The 21,312-nt window shown below is 36.6% G+C and overlaps 1 protein-coding gene across 22 annotated transcripts in view; it reads left to right on the top strand.

Annotated features, from left to right (window-relative positions):
• The window catches only part of KDM6A (lysine demethylase 6A), a 163,117-nt gene that overhangs the window by 99,092 nt on the left and 42,713 nt on the right, over positions 1–21,312 (top strand). For 7 of the 22 annotated variants that reach the window (XR_005102560.1, XR_005102559.1, XM_037376799.1 and 4 more), the window contains 12 exons: positions 213–267; positions 3,028–3,062; positions 5,432–5,497; positions 6,763–6,856; positions 11,499–11,625; positions 14,325–14,423; positions 14,784–15,003; positions 15,566–15,700; positions 16,142–16,297; positions 16,931–17,026; positions 19,738–19,842; positions 20,442–20,837. Coding sequence is in view for 20 of the 22 variants with exons in the window: in XM_037376799.1 (XP_037232696.1) it covers positions 213–267; positions 3,028–3,062; positions 5,432–5,497; positions 6,763–6,856; positions 11,499–11,625; positions 14,325–14,423; positions 14,784–15,003; positions 15,566–15,700; positions 16,142–16,297; positions 16,931–17,026; positions 19,738–19,842; positions 20,442–20,837 (1,584 nt within the window). In the remaining 2 variants the exon portion in view is untranslated. The remainder of the gene's footprint in view (positions 1–212; positions 268–3,027; positions 3,063–5,431; positions 5,498–6,762; positions 6,857–11,498; positions 11,626–14,324; positions 14,424–14,783; positions 15,004–15,565; positions 15,701–16,141; positions 16,298–16,930; positions 17,027–19,737; positions 19,843–20,441; positions 20,838–21,312) is intronic. The other 15 variants (XM_037376807.1, XM_037376803.1, XM_037376801.1 and 12 more) reach the window with 7 other exon arrangements.

Below are 21,312 nucleotides of genomic sequence, written 5' to 3'. Positions count from 1 at the left end.
TCCTACATTACTAGAAGCGTTGCTGCATCTGCAATAAAAAAAAATTACTTTCCTATAACAAATAGTTGAACAGAAATTGAAAATTGTTTTCTTTAAGACACATGGTAAAATGCAGTATTGATTTTCAAGTACAAAATTGATTTATTCTTAGTAACTGGCCAGAGTGCTGCTATTACTTTGTTTGAAAAACAAATAATTATCTTTTTTTCCAGCATTTTCAGTTAGCTTTGATTGACTGCAATCCCTGCACTTTGTCTAATGCTGAAAGTAAGTACCCTATAAGTATTTCCATTTATTTTGTTGTAGATTTTTTTAAGTTTTATGCTCAGAACTGCATCAATTCTTAATGAAACAATCCTTCAAAATCAAAAGAATCAGTACTGAGAGGGGGGATACTACAAAACTTGGCTCCATCTGTGAGTGGATACAGATCTTCCAGTGGAATTGTGGATTGTTATAATAAATGGAATAAGTAAAAATTGAGACTTAGCTTATTAATTGCTCTGAAGTCTTGAGTTCTGGAGGAAGTTGACTGTTCATTATTTATAAATGTAGTGCTTGTGCCATGGCACAAACTTAATAGCAATTACTTAAAACTTTGTGGCACCTTGATAATGTAGATAGTGATCATTTGAATGCCATTTAATCTATAGATGTAAAATTCAGCATCAGTCTTACACTGTTGAAGTAGGAAGAAGTATAAAAAGTAATTTGATTGTTTTATTAGGTGCCAACTATATATTAGTCTGTACTTGAACATGTTAATCTTTTGGTGCAGTATGATCTGTCATATGTGATTTATATACTGTAGGCTGTTACAGAGCATCCTGCAGGTATTTATATTTATCTTAGTGGAACTGTATGCAAGAGTAGGCATATCCTGCATGTTTTGAAGCATTTAAGAATTAAAAGGCAGGCGTTGTGAAGGAAATGTTTACCTCAGGTTTTAAGGTACCTTCATGCTGCTCTTGGTGTTAAGTTAGCTCCTAAGTCTAACTTCAGAAGCATTGGATAAAGTATATAAAACATTTCTTTATTTCTTTAATTCAGAGCTGGATGGAATTGTGAGTATTTTATCAGCAAAGGGAGTGAAAGGGGGTTTGTTTACGTGGATGAAACTGCTGGCTGTTAGCGGTACCAAGGAGCCAGATGTGCTACAAGGACTTTCCCAAAGCTTTGTCACTTATCAGGAGCAGGCACAGATAATTTTTTAAAATTACTTGCAGAATTCTTCATAGGTCAATATACATTTATTGTTTTCTACCAGATATGTTTTTATTATATTTCATGTTAGTTAATACTATTTCTCACTCACTTTATTGTTTTTCACTGTATCTCTGGATTTTTGTAAGGTTTTCATAACCCTTCCCCCACAGTCCCCTCCACCCCCAGACTTACGTAGAGTTACTGTAAAGGCTTCATTGCCGGTGGCCTTGGGCACAGTGCCTGACAAACCCAATGGAAGAGAGTGAGGAGGAATGAGAGGTGCTTTGTCAGGTTCTCCTGTACTGCTTAGCAGAAGGAGAACCATCCACTCAGACGCAGGGTGTCAGGTACAGTCACATAAATGCTTGAGATTGCCTTAATCCTACCCCTTGGATTTTTAAAGGCTGGGTGAGTAACAGTATTACAGTGAGTGCGTTCCTAGCAGAAATGTTTGCGTGCTAAGTATGCCAGCTCTCTAGTTAGGTAGTCTGTAATGTGGCACTTTAATTTCTTTCCCCTGCATGGCATGGCTTCCTTTTGTAGCTTCACACTGAAGGGGGTTTTGCTATTAAGGGGGAAAAAATACAAGATTTTTTAGATATTGAACTCCCAAAACAAAAGCAGAGATTTTTCTTTGATCAGTACAGAGTGAAGTTTGGTGATGTGGTGAACATAATGGGTGTGTTAATGTGCCCTGTAGCAAGGAACACAAAAAGTTTTATTAAAATTTTAGATGATGTGTTTCCTTGTGACCTGGTTTCTGAAGTGCACTAGGATACCTTCTTTATAATAAGTGAAGGACAAAGCAGTGCACAAAGGGAGCTTTTCCCCTCCCTTGTGACCCAGAGAGAAACCCTAGAAGTCCACATTACCTGTATAAACCTCTGTGTTGCACTCTTCTGTAGCTTAAAGAAAAAGAGATCTGTGTAATTGAAATAAATTGAGCTTTGCTCAGAAACAGGTGTTTTCTTACTTGTAGTCCTCAGGAACATAAGGCAAAAGTCTGTCTCCAAGGAATTTGTCTTTCCTCATCAAATCAGAATAAGGATTACATTCATCTCAACTGGCTTTTACTGTCTGCCAGTCGATGGCTAGTCTAGGTTAGCCTCAAGCCTTATTGATCAGACACTCTACCTTTTCTTTAACGGTTTGAGCAGCATGAGGATAATTTTCCCTGTGCTTTTACTCTTGAACAACTTTCCTTTTCTTCCTCTAACCAGCAATTTTCTTGCCTCCGAGAGCTGCTAGTAGTGTTACGGCTTTCTGTGCAATTTGTATGAGGAATTTAAGGTGCTTTACTGTAATAACCAAAATATCATCTGTAATTAACACTTCTAGGTTCAGCGTAACAGGGGAAAGAAGATTCCTAAAAAGGAAAAAAATACCTAAATTTAAGAACCTGTATAAAGCTGGTAGTGTATAGTACAGTTTTCTGTTCTATATTGCTAACCTAGCTATGTACAGAAAATAATACCTGTGTTCTCTTGCTGTGCATCTCTGCTTATTTTACTGTGAAGTTTGCTGAAAGGTTAATGGACTCTGCATTTCAGAATACAAATAAAATCCATGGACTGCCTTTCTGCAATATCTATTTGCATTTTTAATGCTTTGTTAGGATACATATTCATTCTGTCAGTTCTGCTATGTTAAGCATAAAATGTCAATGTAAACAAATACTATTTTTGTATCTTCAAAATGTAATTTATCTTGGGTTTGCATTGATAGATTTAAAACATTGTTTACCTCTCACTTGAAAAAGCATGCTGTAATTGTTGTTGTCATTCATTAAAACTAATAATTTTGATTTTCCCACTCTTACAGTTAAGTTTCACATCGCCCACTTGTATGAAATCCAGGTAAGATTTAAGCTCCTTTTCATAAAGTGTGGTTGAGTTTCTAACTGCATGATGTAATCAATTATAGAAGGTTTTGTAGTTAGGCTAAAGTCACAAATGACTAAAAAAATTTTATTTGCTGTGGCTAAATTAAAAAGATTTTCTATGTGAACTGTCAGGATATAAAATGAAGTAGCTATTTTAATAAACATACACATTTACTAGTCTCCCAAGCTGAATGTAAAAAAAAAAACCCTAAACAGAACTTTTAGTAAAATTCTTTTATGAGATTATGTATGTCTTCTCAAAGTTAGGCTTAAAAAAAATGCAGTTTCTCAATTCATATGTATTCATACTGTTTCTCATACATACACACATAGTTGAGTCTAGCCCATTGCCCAGGTGCCTTTTGAGTATATTTGACATGAAATTTTCAAATCCAATTGAATGTATGTGACAGAAGCACTTGACATCTGAGGTCAACAGTGCATAAAGCTGTGTCATGAATTCTATATCACATCCTACCACAGAGTTTTTGGGAAATCACAGAACAATTACTGAGCTTCCAGAATATAAGTAAATTAAAACCAAGTAGATACTGAAATAATAGCTATTGTATATATGTAACTTGACTGACTGGACATATAATGTAAATTGTATGCCCTTTTATCATGCTTATAGGTATTATATGACTGAGGAAGGGATGTGACATGAAAACAAAAACTGTTACAATTAAAATGGATGACAGGCACAAACTACATTTTCAGTCAGTGGAAAAGTAGCTTGATAAAGTATGTACTGTCTTTTGACGGCACAGTGAAAAATGACTTAAGGTATTTATATAGAAACAAAAGATATGAATTTGATAAACAAGATATTTTTCTTTTGAATGCTTTTGGTGCAAAGCTGTACAACAAGACAGAAATCCCCTGTCCCAAAACGCTATTAAGAAGCTTCAGTGGAGTGTTACGGTTCTTACCTGGCCACCATCCAGATTTCATTCTGACCAGTGGAGTGCATCTGACACGTTTATGTAACAAAGCATCCTCAACGCTTAGTTCTTTTGATCTGCTAGAGTAAAATGGAAAGTTGAACAGCTCGGGTCACCGTGCCAGGTGTCTTATGTAACTGTGCAACCAATGTTTCAAGTGCCTAAACTATGCTTTCTGACCTGATCATAGGCAGCAGGAACTTTATTTTTTAATGCAAGTCAGAGCAAAAAAGTTTCAGTGCATTCTACTATTAGACCTGGTTTGCTCACAGTTCTGGTTGGGAGGGGTATCTTTTCTGGAATTTGAGAAACTTGGAACCACAAAGGGTCTTGACTTCATTCTGGATATTACCTCTGACACAATGAAGAGATGTTTTTGGAGGCAGGCTGGTTGCTTGGTTTCTTTTAAAGGATGCAGTGCTACACTTTTCTGAACCCCTCCATATATTTGAAAATCTTCTACTCTGTAATATTTAATGAAAAAGTTAATTTATTCCTTGATTACATACCTTCACAGTACTGGAGTTTAAATGATCCCTTGCCAGCCTCTGAACAAGAGAATAGGCCAGTGCTGATAAGAGTTAGCAGTGATTTTTCACGATGTTCAATGCTTGTTTCTGTTATTTCATCTGTGACAGTGTGAGTCCCTCTAGCTCTTTAGGTTGGTAGCTTATAGGGTGTCTAAAGAAAGATGTCGGGTTGGATTCCCATCCCCCTGCCCATTTCTAAGGCCGTTCGTGATGCAGCCAAACATCATGGACTTTGGAGCTTTGAAATTAACTTATGTCTGTAAGGAAGAAATTCTTCGCTGTGAGGGTGGCGAGACACTGGCACAGGCTGCCCAGAGCAGCTGTGGGTGCCCCATCCCTGGCAGTGCTCAAGGCCAGGCTGGATGGGGCTGTCAGCAACCTGGTCTGGTGGAAGGTGTCCCTGCCCCTGGCAGGTGGAACTGATGATCTTTAAGGTCCCTTCCAACTCAAACCATTCTATGATTCTGTGAAATAACCCCAAATGTAAACATGACATTTTTCTGTAATATTTTTAAGGCATGTATGTAGACATTTCTAAAGGGTAAATTATACAACAAGTAACAAAAGTAAAAAAATATTCCAGATCTGGAAAACAGACCTATTTTAATAAGTCTTTCTCTATCCTCCCAAGCATGTAAACATCTTCTCCAAAGTGTGAATATTAGGCACCAATATTTACCTGTTTGACATCCAGATTGCTGCCTCTGCTGTCATGCTGTACAGTGAACATCTGTTCATTTGCTTACCCTTCACAGTCATAAACTACGAATTTTGTTCCCAGTGCTAAATTTAAAAAAATTTTGCCTGATTGTTTTTATTTTGCTGGACATGGATATTTTATTTATTTATATTATTTGTTTTCTTACCAGTTGTCTGCATTTCATGAACACCAATTAAAAATCTTTTCTACCAACTTCCCCTTGTTCCATTTGAAAGTATGTAATTGCTGCTTTAATTTTTCTTCCTGACTAGAATAAGGTTTTTAAATCAACAGAGATGTCTTTTGTGATTGTGAGATCTCAAGAACTTAATAACATGTTTAACTTCTAATAGGTATTAATATTGTTCAGAGTCTTCTTCCAGTTGTCCCTTTTTTAATACCAGTACTCAGTCCTGTGTACTCTTTGCATAAAACAAATGTAACTAAGTCACGATTGTTTGCATTTAGGTGGCCCCATTTATATTAATATGCTCTTCATCAGTTTGCCAGAATGAAGTCTAATGTTGAATTATCTGAAAAAATTTTCTTAAAAAATTCTATAGAATTTTTAGTAAGTTAAAAAAAAAAATAAAGTATCCGTAGCAGACCTCAGCATTTATGTCTTCTAGACTTTTGTGGGAGAGGAGGAACAGAAGAATTAAGCATTTAAAATACATTCACTGTTAAGCAATTATTGTTAGGGTAATATGAAAATAAATGCTGACATGCTGACATTTTAAAAATGTCATTATTAAATTATTTTAAAAAAATTAAAAATTCATATATTGAGAAGTCTTAACATTTAATATGTACAAAACAGTTCATACTGTTCCAGAAGTCAATGAAGACCAAGATCCTAACCTGGAAATGTGTTTTCTATATCAAGTCCTGTTTTTGCAGGGAGTTAAGAATTGCATGTTTCCATGCTTTACGCATACTTAATAAGATTACATACCTTCATTCTCCAGGCATAATCCATGGATGTGTTTTAATTCTGCATATGGTGGGACTCTTACCAGGACAACAAATAATGTTGATAAGGCAGTTCAAATGTACTGAAGGAAGGAGAGAGGCAAAATTATACCAGCTGCCCATTACTGATGGTCTTCATTTCTGATATGAATTTCCTGGGAGGAATTTGTATAGAGTTTTTTTCAGAAGTAGACTCACACTCAAGCATTTCCCTTAAAAGCAGTATATTCATTTTAGTGTAAGAAGCATGATGCATGTATGAGGAGTTGACCAAATTTAATAATTTGCAAATTTCCCTCAAATATTTTAAGTAGACAATTTATATTAAATACTATATTGATGAAAGTTATTCTCTTACTATATATATGTCACTCATTAAAGCTTTCATATGCACTGTATGCAAAAAAAAAAAAAAAGTTTAGAATTTTTTGCCAGTGTGTTTGTGTGCTGTCAGTGCTGTGAAATCATTGCTATTGGTGATCTGTTGTAAGCTTTATGATTAATCAATTTACTTTTTTCCTTTTGCAGAGAAAGTATCACTCTGCAAAGGAAGCTTATGAACAGCTTTTGCAGATCGAAAACCTTCCTGCACAAGTAAAAGCAACTGTCTTACAGCAGTTAGGTATGTAAAATTAACTTTTGGTTTTCTGTGTTTCTTTTTTCCATCTTTGCCTTCAGCAGTGTTTTTTAAGGCTCCATTTCCAAACTGAATCTTAGACATCAAGTATGATACATGAAATTTTCACCCAAAATAGAATGCATAACAGTAGGTATTTAAGTAATTAAGAGAGGAGAAAAAGGTTATTCGACAATTAAAAAGCTCTTAAACTTGCCACATACAGTATGTATGTTACAGGTTTTGGGTAGTGAGGCAGTGTTCTTTCAGGGGAGGAGTGCAGCAGTTAGAATTCTGTATTCTCTGTTCTGCCTCTGAGAACATCCCTTGAACAGCCAAGCTAAATGCATTAATCCAAAATAATCTTCTCTGTTGCAGAATAGAAGAACATGGCAAATGAAAAATTCACCTTTTCTTTCTCTTTAATTATAGTGTGTAATGAAAACTTATTTCTGTAACTAAAAAGTTTATCAATAGTGTCCACTAAAGAAACCACGTAAAAAGAGGAAAAAGTACTCTTTCTTTAAAAATTGTCAGGTTCAATATTTAGAGAAAGTTAATAAATCATTTTTAGACCAAAGTTTCTGATGGGTGGGTAGAATAAATTACTTTTTTTCCTATATGCCTGATTAAATTACTTCCAGAATGTTTTGTTAAAATTGTTCAACCCAGTGCAAAAGTTCTTCATTCACTTTCTCCATGTTCTTCATCTAATTTATTATTCTAAATATTGATTTAGCCTGCTTATGCCCATTCCTTTTTTTCCACTTTACATAGAGGTCACTTAATTCAAATTAGTAAGTGGCACCAAGTTATGGCCACAGTGCGTGCTTTTTTTTTTTTTTTCTCCAGTGTAGGTTGTGTATGGATTTGGAGTGGGCTAATTTGTTTAGCTTTGAGTCTTCTGTATGAAATCACAAATTAAACTGCTGGAGGGGTTCACTGAAGGACTCTAGGGGCTGATCTTTTTGCTGTCACGTAACAGTGTTGCTTATATTTCAATATTCCCTTTGAAATATCTTTTTTAACTTGGTATTATACCACCTAGTATAAATCATCAGCAATTTCATCCAGAAAGGCTATACATATGGTCAGTGTAAGACAGGCTTCCCAAAATAGCTGACCAATGCTGTTTCAACTCCGTTTGATGTATATTTCCACAATAGAAGCAAAGGCGCATGATTGTGTTCACAAAATCCTGCCACAAGTCTCTGTGCTAGCAATAAGAGCAATGACTTCGAGAACTGTCTGCTGTCTGAAAACTGGATTAACTCCCTTTATTCAATCAGCATAGGTCACCTAGTTTTGGAGTGTGGGTAGCTTCTATGTGGAGGAAGGGATAGAGTGGTCTTAACCAGAACATTCAAGGAATAATACCATTTCTTTTGCTCTTGCACTAACAGTGGTATTTATCAGAGTATGATATCGCAGATTCAGACTCTAGCAGTTTGGTAATAAAGACAGCTCCTCAGGAAGCACAGTCTGGGTGGTGCACTTGCTGCTTAGAAAAAAAAATAGAAAATACCTGCCATCTGCCAGAATGCTACTGGCAAAACCCAATCAAAATATAAATCCTTGCTCTTGTTGCTGGTTTCCAAAGCAGATTACTGTAGAGGAGAACCGCCCGATTCTCAGATAAATACATACCCATTTAAGCTGAAGCATGCTCAAGGTAGGTGTAACAGTAAGATCTGTACAGTTGAGTAAGAGCAATTTGTTTCTTTCTTTTGTGCCTATTTGCTTTCCAGACAGCGATTCTTTTCACGGCTTTGCCTAAAATTACACTAAATGAATGAGGCTGAAGATCAAATCTGTCCTGGTATTCTTTCTCCCATACTCAGCAGTTGCATAAGGAAGAGTGCAAGAACAACGTTAAGCATCTGCTTAGAGGTTCCCAAAGCACTCTCCCAGTGATTTTCTGCTTAGGGGTATTCCTAGGTGGGGTCTACGTAACTGGATGAGATGTCAGGTGATGCTAAAATGGGGAAGAGGCTCATCTCTTCTGACACTGAGGTGATGATGTTTACTGGGGGAAAAGCAATTACCACTAGCTCGGCATGAGAATGATTGATAAACATAGAAAAACCTTGCAGCAGCATGAGCTAGGCTAGCATATCCTCTTGCTGAGGCAACATGGGTTTGTTACAAATTAGATTGTAAAGACCTGGAAAAGGGTGTGGAACATTTGTGAAGTATAGACAATATGTGTGGTTTTGTTTATTATGTTAAAAAAAGTCCCAGGAGCGGAAGAGGAGTCAATATGCTAATTGAGAATTTGAGGTAGTGTCTGCAAATGGGAAACTGCACAGCTTACTAGGGCTTTTCCATCACCTTCTTTCTGCACGTTCCTCATTTTATGCATGAGAAGAGACATCCGGTTTCCTTCACCTGTGCTAGCTGTTCTATTAGAAAACTTCTCTTTGTTCTCCCTCACCCTCTCTGTTGCCTTCTGCCTTTTTCACCTCCCTGTGCAGGAAGATAAAATTGGGCAGCAACCCTTGTTTCAGCAGTGAAGCCAGATGGGGATTGCTAGTTCTTATTTCTGTCTCCTAGACACAGATTCTTTTTATCAGTGAACGTCAGTAAAGATCTCCTGAAGACACAACATGTTATCTTTCAATCCAGTAAAATTCTTATGAAACAGAAAATAGGCATCACTACACATTTCCAAAGATTCAGCAAAATTGTTTAATGTCCTTTTTTTCACCCTTGTTTATAATCCCTGAGCTGTTACCTTTATCTCAGCCTTTGCCTGGCACTGCACCTGACACATTTATCTTTAACGTGCAGTTAGGCATGTGCATTCAGACAACCCACCCTCACATAAGCCTTTTTTCTTAAAGCATGAATGTTTTCTTATGTCTAAGAACTTCAGTACCTTGGGATATGAACCAAAATCATAGCTTGTTTATAAAGTCCATGAGATAAAGTTGTGTACGTAGTATGTGTCTGCAAAAAATACTGGGTTTTTTTTCCTTTTTTTTTTTTCCTTTTCTTTTTTTTCTCATGGGTAGAGTTTTGGCTTGATCCATCTTCAGACAAGATAAAGTAGTACTTGTTTATTTATTTATTTAGGTATTTAGCACTGTAACCACATGGCTCCTAACCTGACATTTCTTGCAGTCCATGAAATACTCAAACTTCTGCTTCTGACCACAGTTTCCAAGTGATACTTCTTAAAATACCTCAGGCAAATGTTGTTCAATAGATAGCATTTTGTTTTAGATTGCTTGTTTTAAAGCATGGAAGTTTGCCTTCCACTTGCAAAAGTGCCACTGTGACTATTAACAGAGTATAAGCCCATGGAATAAAAGCTACTTTCTCTAGCATTTCAGGTGAGATCTGAAACAGATCTGGATCTTTTGGGTGGTATTACCTGTTCGTGTAGTTAGACTGTATCACAACTGATAAGTGCTGGTTTAGCTGGTGGAGGTTTTAAATGAACATACAGCAGAGGTGTGTGTACAAGTCTGTAGGTAACTAAAACTTTATACAAACTTAGGATATTTTATGAAATTGGTATCATAATGTTCCACAGAGGACCATTTGTGGGCAGGACACTATAAAAGCATAGGGACAATCCGTTGTCACATGTTACGTTTTGCAAATGTTGGCTGAAAAGCAGTGGATTGTCAAGACAAATAAATGGAGCTTAAGCAAACAGCAAGACATTGCAGACCAGTGTGGTATGTAGTGGTTTCAGTAAGCCTGCTGCCTGCTACAGTGGATTTCCCTGTACTCATACGGATGGGAGTGAGATGATTTTGTGGCTGCTTAAAGGAATTCCGTCTTAAGCATAGAGCCACATGAGCAGCTTGAGAAGTTGATGAAGGTGCTTTATTTGAAATGGAATCAAGCCTTGCATCAGTGCTTGAGCAGAGCTGTGTTGTAATAGCATGTAGAAGATGATACGGGAGCATGGTTTGTGCGGGAGGCCTTTAAAGTGGGAATGAATAACTTGTCTAACAAAGGAAGAAGGCATTTGAAAGACTATAATGTGTGGTTAGATGAGGAAATAAAATTATCTGTTCAGCAGAATTTGTTATGTAGATGAGAGGTGATTGCATTTGTCAAGGTGAATGGAAAGGATGTTGTGATGAAGATGAAATGACAATGTAAGAAAGATTTAAGTGGAGACACAAAAAATCTTACCTATGTTTTGTTGGGAATTCTCCAAATGTAGATAGGGGATAAATACAAGGATTCAGAAGAAAAGGAGTAAACTGAATATAATATATTGATAATTGACGTGTGTGACAGGGAGAGTGAGTGATGGCATTTTTCACAGTGACAGGGAAGATATCTGTTAAGAGGAGGATAGTGTTAACACTCTCAGATTAACCTCTTATAGTAGAAGATTGAGCAGTTCATAATTGTGCTTCTAACCTCACAGAAAATTGTTTAAACTAAGAAAAGCTTTAAAAGTACCTGAAAGTAATTTTGACTGAAGTCCTTTTGTCCTGTAATTTTAGTATAGAACTTTAAAAGTTTTAGAAGTTTCATTCATAATGTTATGTGTAAGTGATAATATTGTTTGATACACCTGTTTTTAAAGAGGAACTAATGCTATGAATATGCTGCTGTGCCAAAGTGGTGTTAAGTGGTCTTAGGGAATTTCACTTCTGCCATTTATGGATTCTTTTTGTAGGCTGGATGCATCACACCGTGGATCAGCTTGGAGACAAGGCAACCAAGGAAAGTTATGCTATACAGTATCTCCAGAAATCTCTAGAGGCAGATCCAAATTCTGGTCAATCCTGGTATTTCCTTGGAAGGTGAGAAATGACTTTTTACAAATGTAGTTACACTGTCTGTGTTTTTTGAGGCTATCCATTATTGTGAATGTCTCATGTTGGTTTTCTTCTTAATACTTTCAGAGGAAAAACAAAGGGAAACGATGTATCTATCTACTGAAGTCTAGTTTTCTGGAAAGTGTATAAAAAGACAAGGTGCTAACATATTTGGGATGAATATAGATTACAAGTTGAAATGAAGTCTGTTACCCAAGTGGTCCTGCTTTTTCTTTGATAGTTATTTTTCCAGCTACACATTTACAGTAATCTGAGTCTGCCCTACATGGTTTTACCTGTGGTTCTCCTGCTACCACATCTTCTATTTTCTCTCTTTTGTGGTAAATGTTCTGTAAATGTTGTTGCTTTTCTTCATACCTCTGTCACAATTCTTGATCTCTTTTATTTTCTCAAAGTCTCCCTTCTAATCTTAGTTAGCTTTTGCACTGAAATGCAAATATTTTCCCTGGATACATCAATTTATAAACAGCATATATTGCAACTAAATATTAGGCCAAGATAACTCAGATTGATCCATTCTAATATCTGTTTAAGTGTTGTATTAATTTTGTACAAACAGACGGTATTTTTTTACTTGAAAATTACCTCATTCCAAGATGAGCAATTTGACTTTTCTTGGTCTCCTTTTTAAGAAAACAGAGCACCTTACACAAACCAGGAGTAACTCTTGAATTAATCAGGTTTTGGAGAAAGCTTTGAGGATAATTCAAGTCCATAGGTGAACAAGTCAATTCTGTTGAGAAATACGTTAGAAAGGAATTATGCAGAAATAAAATTAATATCCTAACTTCAGTATCTTCCAGCTGACTTTCTTGGAGGTTCTGGTCACATACAACTGGAACCTACTTTTGGTTTTGTTACCCTAATCATATTCCTTCAGCTGTTCTTGTAAGATACAGCTCTTGGACCAGCTGTCTGCAGGCTGAGGGAGGAACCAGCAGCATTGAGTGCTAAGGGCAGAGGGCTAGATAGAGCAGGTGTGGAGGGAAAAGGGAAAATGAGCCTGGGGTCATCTGGTTCATCTTACCACCCACTGAGCTGAAATCCTGCTTTTTCTTCAGTAGTCCTGTTCCACGTGCCTTGAGCTAGTGGAGTTCTTACACAGCAGCAGGACAGAGCCAGGGCTCCATGAAGTATGTGTGCGCTGCCAGCTATGCTTCTACTCCTGCTGTGCCACCGCTTTCATGTGGTTGGAGTTCAACTTAGGACCGTACAAACAAGGGGGTAAAATGCAGGAAATGGGGGGAAGAAATCTAGTGGAAGCATCTCTTCTATTCTGCAGGGAGGACTAGAGCAAAAACGTGTCTGTGCCCGATTCCTCCAGTCCATATGCTGGCAGAAGAGGAGAACAGAGTTACGTGGTTGTGCATTCACTCTTCCTCTTTTTCCATCTTGTGTTACTCTTTCCTCTGCTGGTTGTCCAAACTGGATAGCAAGTTGTTTTAAAGCTACCTTTCAAAAATATGCCACCATCCCTCACCTTCCCCAATGAAAAGCAATCCATCACTCTGTTTGACGTTTTGTTGGGTGCTTTATGTTAGTGCCATCCTAGTCAGAGTCTTCATGTATCTGATAAGCCGACAGAATGAAACATGTCTTGGAACCTGGGTTAGATTGTGATTAAAATGATCTTCTGGAATATTTTATTCAGTCTTAATGGATGGTTTTAGGCAAAGTACTGCTAGATTTTACTGTAGTCCTTTCCTAGTGTGCCTCAAGAATACATGAAAGAGTATAGCATGTTTGACAAATCTCTGTACTGTTCTGTTTGGGTTTTATTTTTTACTGCAATAAATCTTCTGTTGTTACTTGTGTTTTGAAAGTTGTCAGTTCTTTTTCCAACAGGGAAATATATTACAAATAATATAAGAAGCAGAGCTATTGTAGATTAAACTAGTGTGTGTGTGTGTGTGTATATATATATAAATATTGTATTTATTTGAAGCTTTTAATTTTAAAAGGTAGGTATTATTCTCTGTGGTATAATTGTAGTTCTCTGTAGAGTTCTGATGTTTTTGCTTATAACGCCAGAATACCTTTGCCTTTGTATGTGAAAAATATTCAAGTAAGAAATTATGAAAAAATGGAGAACATCAAGATTATTTTACAGAATTTTATGCTCTGTATATGCAGTAAAACTAACTGGTTTGTTCTTCGTTACTGAAATCTGATTGAGATGGGATAAATGCACCTAAGTTTCCCAGGCAATCAGGAAACATACTGATTGAGTTGGTTAATATCTCTTAATAATTCTGAAACACTTCTTCTAGAACATGAAGTTTCATAACCATTTGTTTCATTAAATCGGTAACTTAATTCTTTATAATGCTATCTGTAGATAAATACTGTTGTTATTGACTGATAAGTTATCACAAATGATAGAAACGCAAGTCTTTAAAATATGGTATGACTTTTCCTTACAAATGCAGTAGGCTAGCGTTTAAGCAGTTTTAGTGTACTTTTCAAATAAATAATCAATAGTACATGTTGATTAAGATGTTGGAGTCTGCTTATGCCTGGCATTCAGAAACAGCAAATGTTTTGGATTCATCTAGATGAGTATGTATTTGCATGACTTGTCATTTATCAGATCTGTCTCGGTAAGCCATCCTCAATGATTACCTTCTATAAATATTACCAAAGTTCTTTTTTTCTTCTCCCAGGTGCTATTCAAGTATTGGGAAAGTTCAGGATGCCTTTATATCTTATAGGCAATCTATTGATAAATCAGAAGCAAGTGCAGATACATGGTGTTCTATAGGGTAAGAATGATACAGGGTAATACAGTGATATAATTCAATGCTAATATATATAAATAAAGACTGTCAACTTTTTAATTCTTTTGTGCTCTCAAGGGGGACTATAAAGCTCTTTTATTTATACCTTCGTGTTGTCAGACTTGTCTGATTTGAAGTTTAAATAATACATTTGTATTTTTTTTAAATACTGAATACGCTACGCATATGAGCTTTGCATGTTAGGATTTTGTGTTGTTTATGCTTATTGCTGTGGCTTATATAATGGCAACATTTATTAAGGGTTTTGAGGGGGATGTGTATATTTGACTTGTTTGTATTTTGACTCTGTTATTAATTCTCAACTTCACTAATCTTTCTATTCAGTGTGCTGTATCAACAGCAAAATCAGCCTATGGATGCTTTACAGGCCTATATCTGTGCTGTACAATTGGACCATGGCCATGCTGCAGCCTGGATGGACCTAGGCACACTCTATGAGTCCTGCAACCAGCCTCAGGATGCCATTAAATGCTACTTAAATGCAACTAGGAGCAAAAACTGTAGTAATACCTCTGCACTTGCAGCACGGATAAAGTATTTACAGGTAAAACTAACATTTTAAGAAGCGGGAAATAGTCTTCCAAATACACAGCAGAGGGGAGGGGAGAAGTAACACACAAGTTTAACCCGCAGTTGTTCGTGGTGTGTATAACCTGTTTTCATGTGTATTGTAAGCATATCATAGCCTGTAATATTTTATTTCTTCATTTTTAAGTGGAACTTAATTCCTTATAAACACTATTTTGCACATTTAATCAAAGCATACTGTTTTACATCACTTTGCTTTTTTCTTTGTATTGTCTGCATTTTTAAGTTCTCATAACATAGAGAGAGATTTACACACACACTATCTTTCACTCTTGTTTGCAATTTCAGAAAAAAGGAATTATGAGACCTCTGAATCCAGAGCTCATCTTTGTTCTGATTCTCACAAAGGTTTATATTCTGGTTACCCTCTTTATACCTAGCACCTTTCTAAAACCCGAAATTTTAAATCTATCCTCTCTTTAAGATATAATTAGCTACAGCATTTAGGAAGATTTCATGGACTTGCTCTTACTAAAGTAGGCTTGTGTTAAATTTGCTTTTTACATAATTTTTCCTAGGCTCAGTTGTGTAACCTTCCACAAGGTAGTCTACAGAATAAAACTAAATTACTTCCTAGTATTGAGGAGGCATGGAGCCTACCAATCCCCGCAGAGCTTACCTCCAGGCAGGGTGCCATGAACACAGCACAGCAGGTGAGAAGTTGGGTTATGTTCTGCAGGTGCCCAGCTTTAAGGGTTCTTTACAATCGGTAGTGGTCAAGCTTATTTTATTGAGCACAGGACTGGCTTTTATTAATAAAAAGCCTTTGATTTGTTTGCAAAGGGATATTAGATCAAGAAGCTCCCTATAATACGGGAGAAATATGGGGGTACCAATTTAGAACCTTTGTGGCTTTTCATGATTTTAAAAGATTTCATCTTAAATAGAAATGCTGCAGTGGTTTAATAATCCCGTGAAAGGTACACATTCCTCCATTGATGACCATATGGAAACTGATTTTTCAGTTATTGAGATCAGCTTCAGAATATCTACTCGGCCCTTTTAATATATATGGGCTGTTAAAATATATAATTTAAAGGAAAGAATTAAGAATATATAGAACCATATTTTTGTCTTCCTTCTGTGATTCTTAGGCTTGTAAACCTCATCATCCAAATACTGAACCTGTACTAGGCCTCACTCAAACACCAATTTCACAGCAATCCTTGCCACTACACATGATTCCTTCTAGCCAAGTAGATGACCTGACCAGTCCTGCCAAGAGGAAAAGAACATCTAGTCCAACAAAGGTATATATTCTGATGAACTAAAGAGCCCCCTACCAAAATTATATGGAAATATGCATTAAAACAATGCAGCATGCACAGAATTTGTGCTGTAAATTTTAATCCTTTGGCATCAAGGTGGGGAATGTTTTTAGGAATTTGAAAAAACATTTTTCAGGGATGTGTTTAATCAGGTTGCAGTTCAGACAGGGAGTGCGTAAGGGCAGTGCGTATCGGTGGCACTATACTACAGTCATAGTTGTGTAAGTGAAAAAGTACGGTCATAGTCTGACAGAGAGGGAGACGATCATGTCATCCTGTCTATTGCCTTTGCTTATATTTAGAGTTCAAGTGTTTCATCATCATGTAATAGTGTTACAGTAGATAAAGTATTCAGTTTTAAAGGTAGTGTACATTTAATTGCGTAATTTTATTTGATCGTTTCTCTTTATGATACTAGATATTTAATGTTTTAGTCTGACTACTCTGATACTGTATGGGAATGATAGAATGAGACTTGGCATGGCTTAGTATGTTCTTTGATTATGTTATTCTTGAAACAATGACTAGTTCTTTCATAAGCAAGATAAAATCTAGATAGTAAAAAAAATTATGTTGACCCTTTGATGACCATTTTAATGTCATGTTTTCTCTCAGAATACTTCAGATGTTTGGAGCAGTGGCCATACAGTGTCACATCCTCCTTTACAGCAACAAATTCATTCTTGGTGCTTGACACCACAGAAATTACAGGTATGTATGTTGAAGATCTTCAGAAGCTTTGATGTATTTTTTTGTTTCTTTCTTCCTGTTAAGTAAATTAATCTGGAACATTTTTCGGTTTCACATTTCTGAAATTCAGTATGAAGTTCTTTCCAAACAATTCCCACAGTTGTAATTGAAGTTGTGCTAATATTTGTGGCTACTCTATGTGAGATTAGTTCTGTAGTAAAATTAATGATCTCTAGCAGAAACTGAACACTTACATTGTATGAATTCTGTGATTTATAAAGTAAGAACATACCGTAATTCTTTTTTCTTGTGGTGTTCTAAAGATACATATGCAAATTGCCACACTTTTGTGCCAAGTGAGTTTTGCTATTTGCTCTAATGTGAGAGATACTGAAGTACTGTAATACTTGCTTTCCTCTGAGGTAGCTTCTTGTATCAAATTGGGTAAACAAACACATACATTCTACAAAATGCAGTTACTCAAATGAAATCTGGTACTGCTCTTCTGTATTTTGTGTTATCTAATACATTTATATGAAATGCTAGATTTTATTTTTGAAATCTTGTTGCAAGTCTTCTTTCAGGCCATTTTTGTTACGATGTTTTGTTGTCTCTTCAGTTCATTAGGGCTTGCAGTGAGCTTCAGCAGGAATTCCAGGCCTAGCTGGAAACTCTTACCCATGTTATCACAGATACTGCTTTGGATGCAAGGAAAAGTAGAAGGGAGGCACAGTGCAGAGACAGAAGGCTTTCTGACTGAGCAGTGTTCCCTCAACTCTCATAGCATTCTTCAGCTGTTTCTCTGTCTGAGCAATATTGGCTTTATTATGCTGCGTAATTTTTTCCTCCCTTCCCTCCCTCTTCCCCCACCCCCACCCCTGTAGTCCTCCCTAATCACTCTGATTCTTGCTTTCTTCATGCATTCTCATTAAATAATGCTCTCTGCTTATTTTATATCCTGCTACTATTTCCCCTTTTTAGTTTCACCTTTATGTAGATCCATCTTCCTCCTCCAAGCAGTATCCAAGTAGGCTTCTTTAAGTATGGTGTACTGGATTTGCTGGCAACAGCTTGACAGGGTTCCAGTGTATATGAATAGGAAGGCTAAAAAGATATTCTGCAAGATGAAAGTGAATAAAGCCATCCCATTTTGTATGTCAGCCTTTTAAAAGTGGCAGCTCAGAGGCTGGATGGATATGGCACATAGCTGAGCCATTTGATGTGTGTTTAAAAGAGGGAGAAGGGTAGAGAGGGCTGTGGCCACACATTAGCCACTGGGCCTGCAGCTTGCTGGTGGAGGAGGGGTGGGTGTTGGTTTCACTGAATTGGTGGGCAGCAGGAAGAGAGCTGCCCGCCAAGCCTCTGCATCCATAGGACTGGAGAGAAGCGCAGACTTGCCTCTGCTGACCTGTGTGCTAGGTCAGTCCTGGTTCATGTTACCCTGTGTAGACTTTTTTCTTTTTTTTTTTTAAAGCAAATTAACAACTAAAGAGCCCTGATTTGTGCTTCTGTGTACCTGGTGCATGCACTCCCATGCAGACTGTTTCTATCTCACAATCACGTAGATAAATAGATTAGTTCTACTCATTGCAGTTCACTGCAGAGGGACTTCAGAATGGAAGCTACTGTTAATCCAGGGAGTTTGAACAATCTTTAACTACTTTTTCAGAAAATGTTAGATTTTATTCTTTTTTAGTTGATAGTGTTGCAAATACAATTGTTCAAAGCAGAATGAGCTACACTTTATTTCATACTCACAGGTCAGTTCCATTTATGTATTACTAATACAGCATAGTCAAAGCAAAGGAGATGAGAAGGATGTAAAAAAATAATACAGGCAGACCTGAGAAGGAGCTAAAGGAAACCTGATTTATGTTTGATTTTGGTGAACTTTGATCTGGTTTGTTTGTGGGTTTTTGTCTGGGGTTTGGGGTTTGGGGTGGTGGTGTTTGGATTTTTTTGGTGGTGTTTTTTTCTTTAAGGATTTACAGTGATGTGAAGAAACTTAGTATTGCAGAATAATCAAGAAAAATGTCTGTATGTCACCTTTTGCTTAGCAGAACTTTTGCAGTCTTCTCCGCAGACCCCTCTTTCCTTCTGAGATGGTGCTTTTGTGTTCCACAATATCAACATTTATGTCATGCCACTTCATAGCAGCAGACTTGCTGGTAGAATGATGGTGTACTGAGTACTTTAAAATGAATACAAAGATCAGATTTTTGGTAATAGATACTCAAATTTATTAGTTGGAAATGAGTTCAGTATCGTAACTTAGGATCTTTCTGTAAGTTAGTTCTATAGTTTTCTGGGTTTGTTTTCTCCTATTTTCTGGAGTTTTCATGTGTGACTACAGGTTGAATTTACTTCATGTTCAACAGTATTAATAAAAGAATAGCACAGTACAGAAAAAGTGTTAAAACATACCTAATGATAAGAATTCTGTATGATCATACTTGAATCTAGTTTTCTTTTATAGTACCAGTACACTTAATTGTAGTGTGGTGGTAATATTTATACACTCAAATAATTTAGAAAATCCCTTTAGTTTTAGCAACTAGTTGGTTACAGAGCAGTGTATGGAAAGATATTTTGGTCTGCAACAGAAATCTCAATAATTTTTTTCAGCTTTACAGGTCTTGTCTTCATGGATAATTTTTAGTACTGTATGCAAGGAAGTTACTAAAAAGTACATGCAATTTAGTGATTCTGAACTGTACTGCTGTTTTTTTCAGCACTTGGAACAGCTGCGTGCAAACCGGAATAATCTAAATCCAGCACAGAAACTTATGCTGGAACAGCTGGAGAGTCAGTTTGTCTTAATGCAGCAACACCAGCAGGTGAGAACAAAAATATTTTCTTTTCTGCAAAACTTTTTTTCAGTAATGGTGTCTGTTGTGTTTCTTGAATTCTGGAGAATTTCTGTTGTACAGAGGGCCTTTACTACACCAAAAAAGGTCATCTTTTTTTGTATTAAGTGTAGTGGTGGTTTACTGGTTGAAACATAATGGGTTTAGCTGTGTTTTATTATAGACTACCAGAAAATGTAAAAGTTTTCAAGCCATGCTTTCAAACTAAAGTGAGTAGAAATGTAAAAGAAATCTTACTTGAAAAACACTTAGGTGTAGTAAGCCAAATTACAGCAGATCTCACATCTTCTCATTGTTCACTTGTCTCTCTCTTAGTGTCCAACTTCAGCAGTAAAATGTGAACGCTCAAAATAAAGTCCTAGAAGAAAGGTGTGCTAATAGTTTTACCTTAAAATTCACTCAGTGCATTTGTGAGCATGAGTCACCTTATTTCTCAAAAGCAACTGTGAAGATCTGAAAATCAGTATAAAATTGGAATTGACCATTGCAATGAAGTAAACAAACTTGTGCGAACTTTACTTTTTAAATTCTGCAGCTGATGTTCTTGTGCTTTGTTCATCTTCCATTAGATGAGACAAACAGGAGTTGCACAGGTACGATCTACTGGAATTCCTAATGGGCCAACAGCTGATTCATCACTGCCTACAAACTCTGTCTCTGGTCAGCAGCCACAGGTTGCTCTAACCAGAGTGCCTAATGTCGCTCAGCGTGGAATCCGTCCCGCCTGCCCTGGGCAGCCTATGGCTAATGGACCCTTTCCAGCAGGCCCCATTCCCTGCAGCACAGCAAGAACGCTGGGTAGTACAGACACTATTTTGATAGGCAATAATCACATAACAGAAAGTGGAAGTAATGGAAACGTGCCTTACCTGCAGCGAAACGCACTCTCTCTACCTCATAACCGCACAAACCTGACCAGCAGCGCAGAGGAGCCGTGGAAAAACCAACTATCTAACTCCACTCAGGTACACAATTTCAGCTTACTCATGGGTGTTATGCTAAGGAGGCTTGATAAGCAAGTCACTGTTTGAAGTCTTATTTGTAAACACACTTTTTCTCTTTCCTGAAGTTGATGACCTAGATGCAAATAAAACATACATTAGGTTAAATGCTATTTTGCCTATTACTTTTTATTGTTAAAAATCTATTTATTAAATTAACTACTTTCAGGATAAAGAAAATGATCATTAACAAAAATGGCAGTTACATACCACCCAGCTGCCTACCTTTGCAGAAGAGTTTCTTTAAAAAGGAATACTTGTACACCTTTTTGTTACTACTTTAATTTGAAATTATGTGACTTTGTTTTTCATGTAGGAGCAACGTGCATATTTCATGGAAGCTGAATGTTGTAGTTATTTTTGACATTACGTGATTGTCATCATGTAATCATTCCCCGTATTTTGTTTCCATATGATATTTCAAAATCAGTATCTAGCA

This window comes from Falco rusticolus, chromosome 2 (assembly GCF_015220075.1).
Source record: "Falco rusticolus isolate bFalRus1 chromosome 2, bFalRus1.pri, whole genome shotgun sequence".
NCBI classification, from domain to species: domain Eukaryota; kingdom Metazoa; phylum Chordata; class Aves; order Falconiformes; family Falconidae; genus Falco; species Falco rusticolus.
Note: the sequence above shows the minus strand (reverse complement) of the source record. Positions and strands in the feature narration are given on the sequence as shown.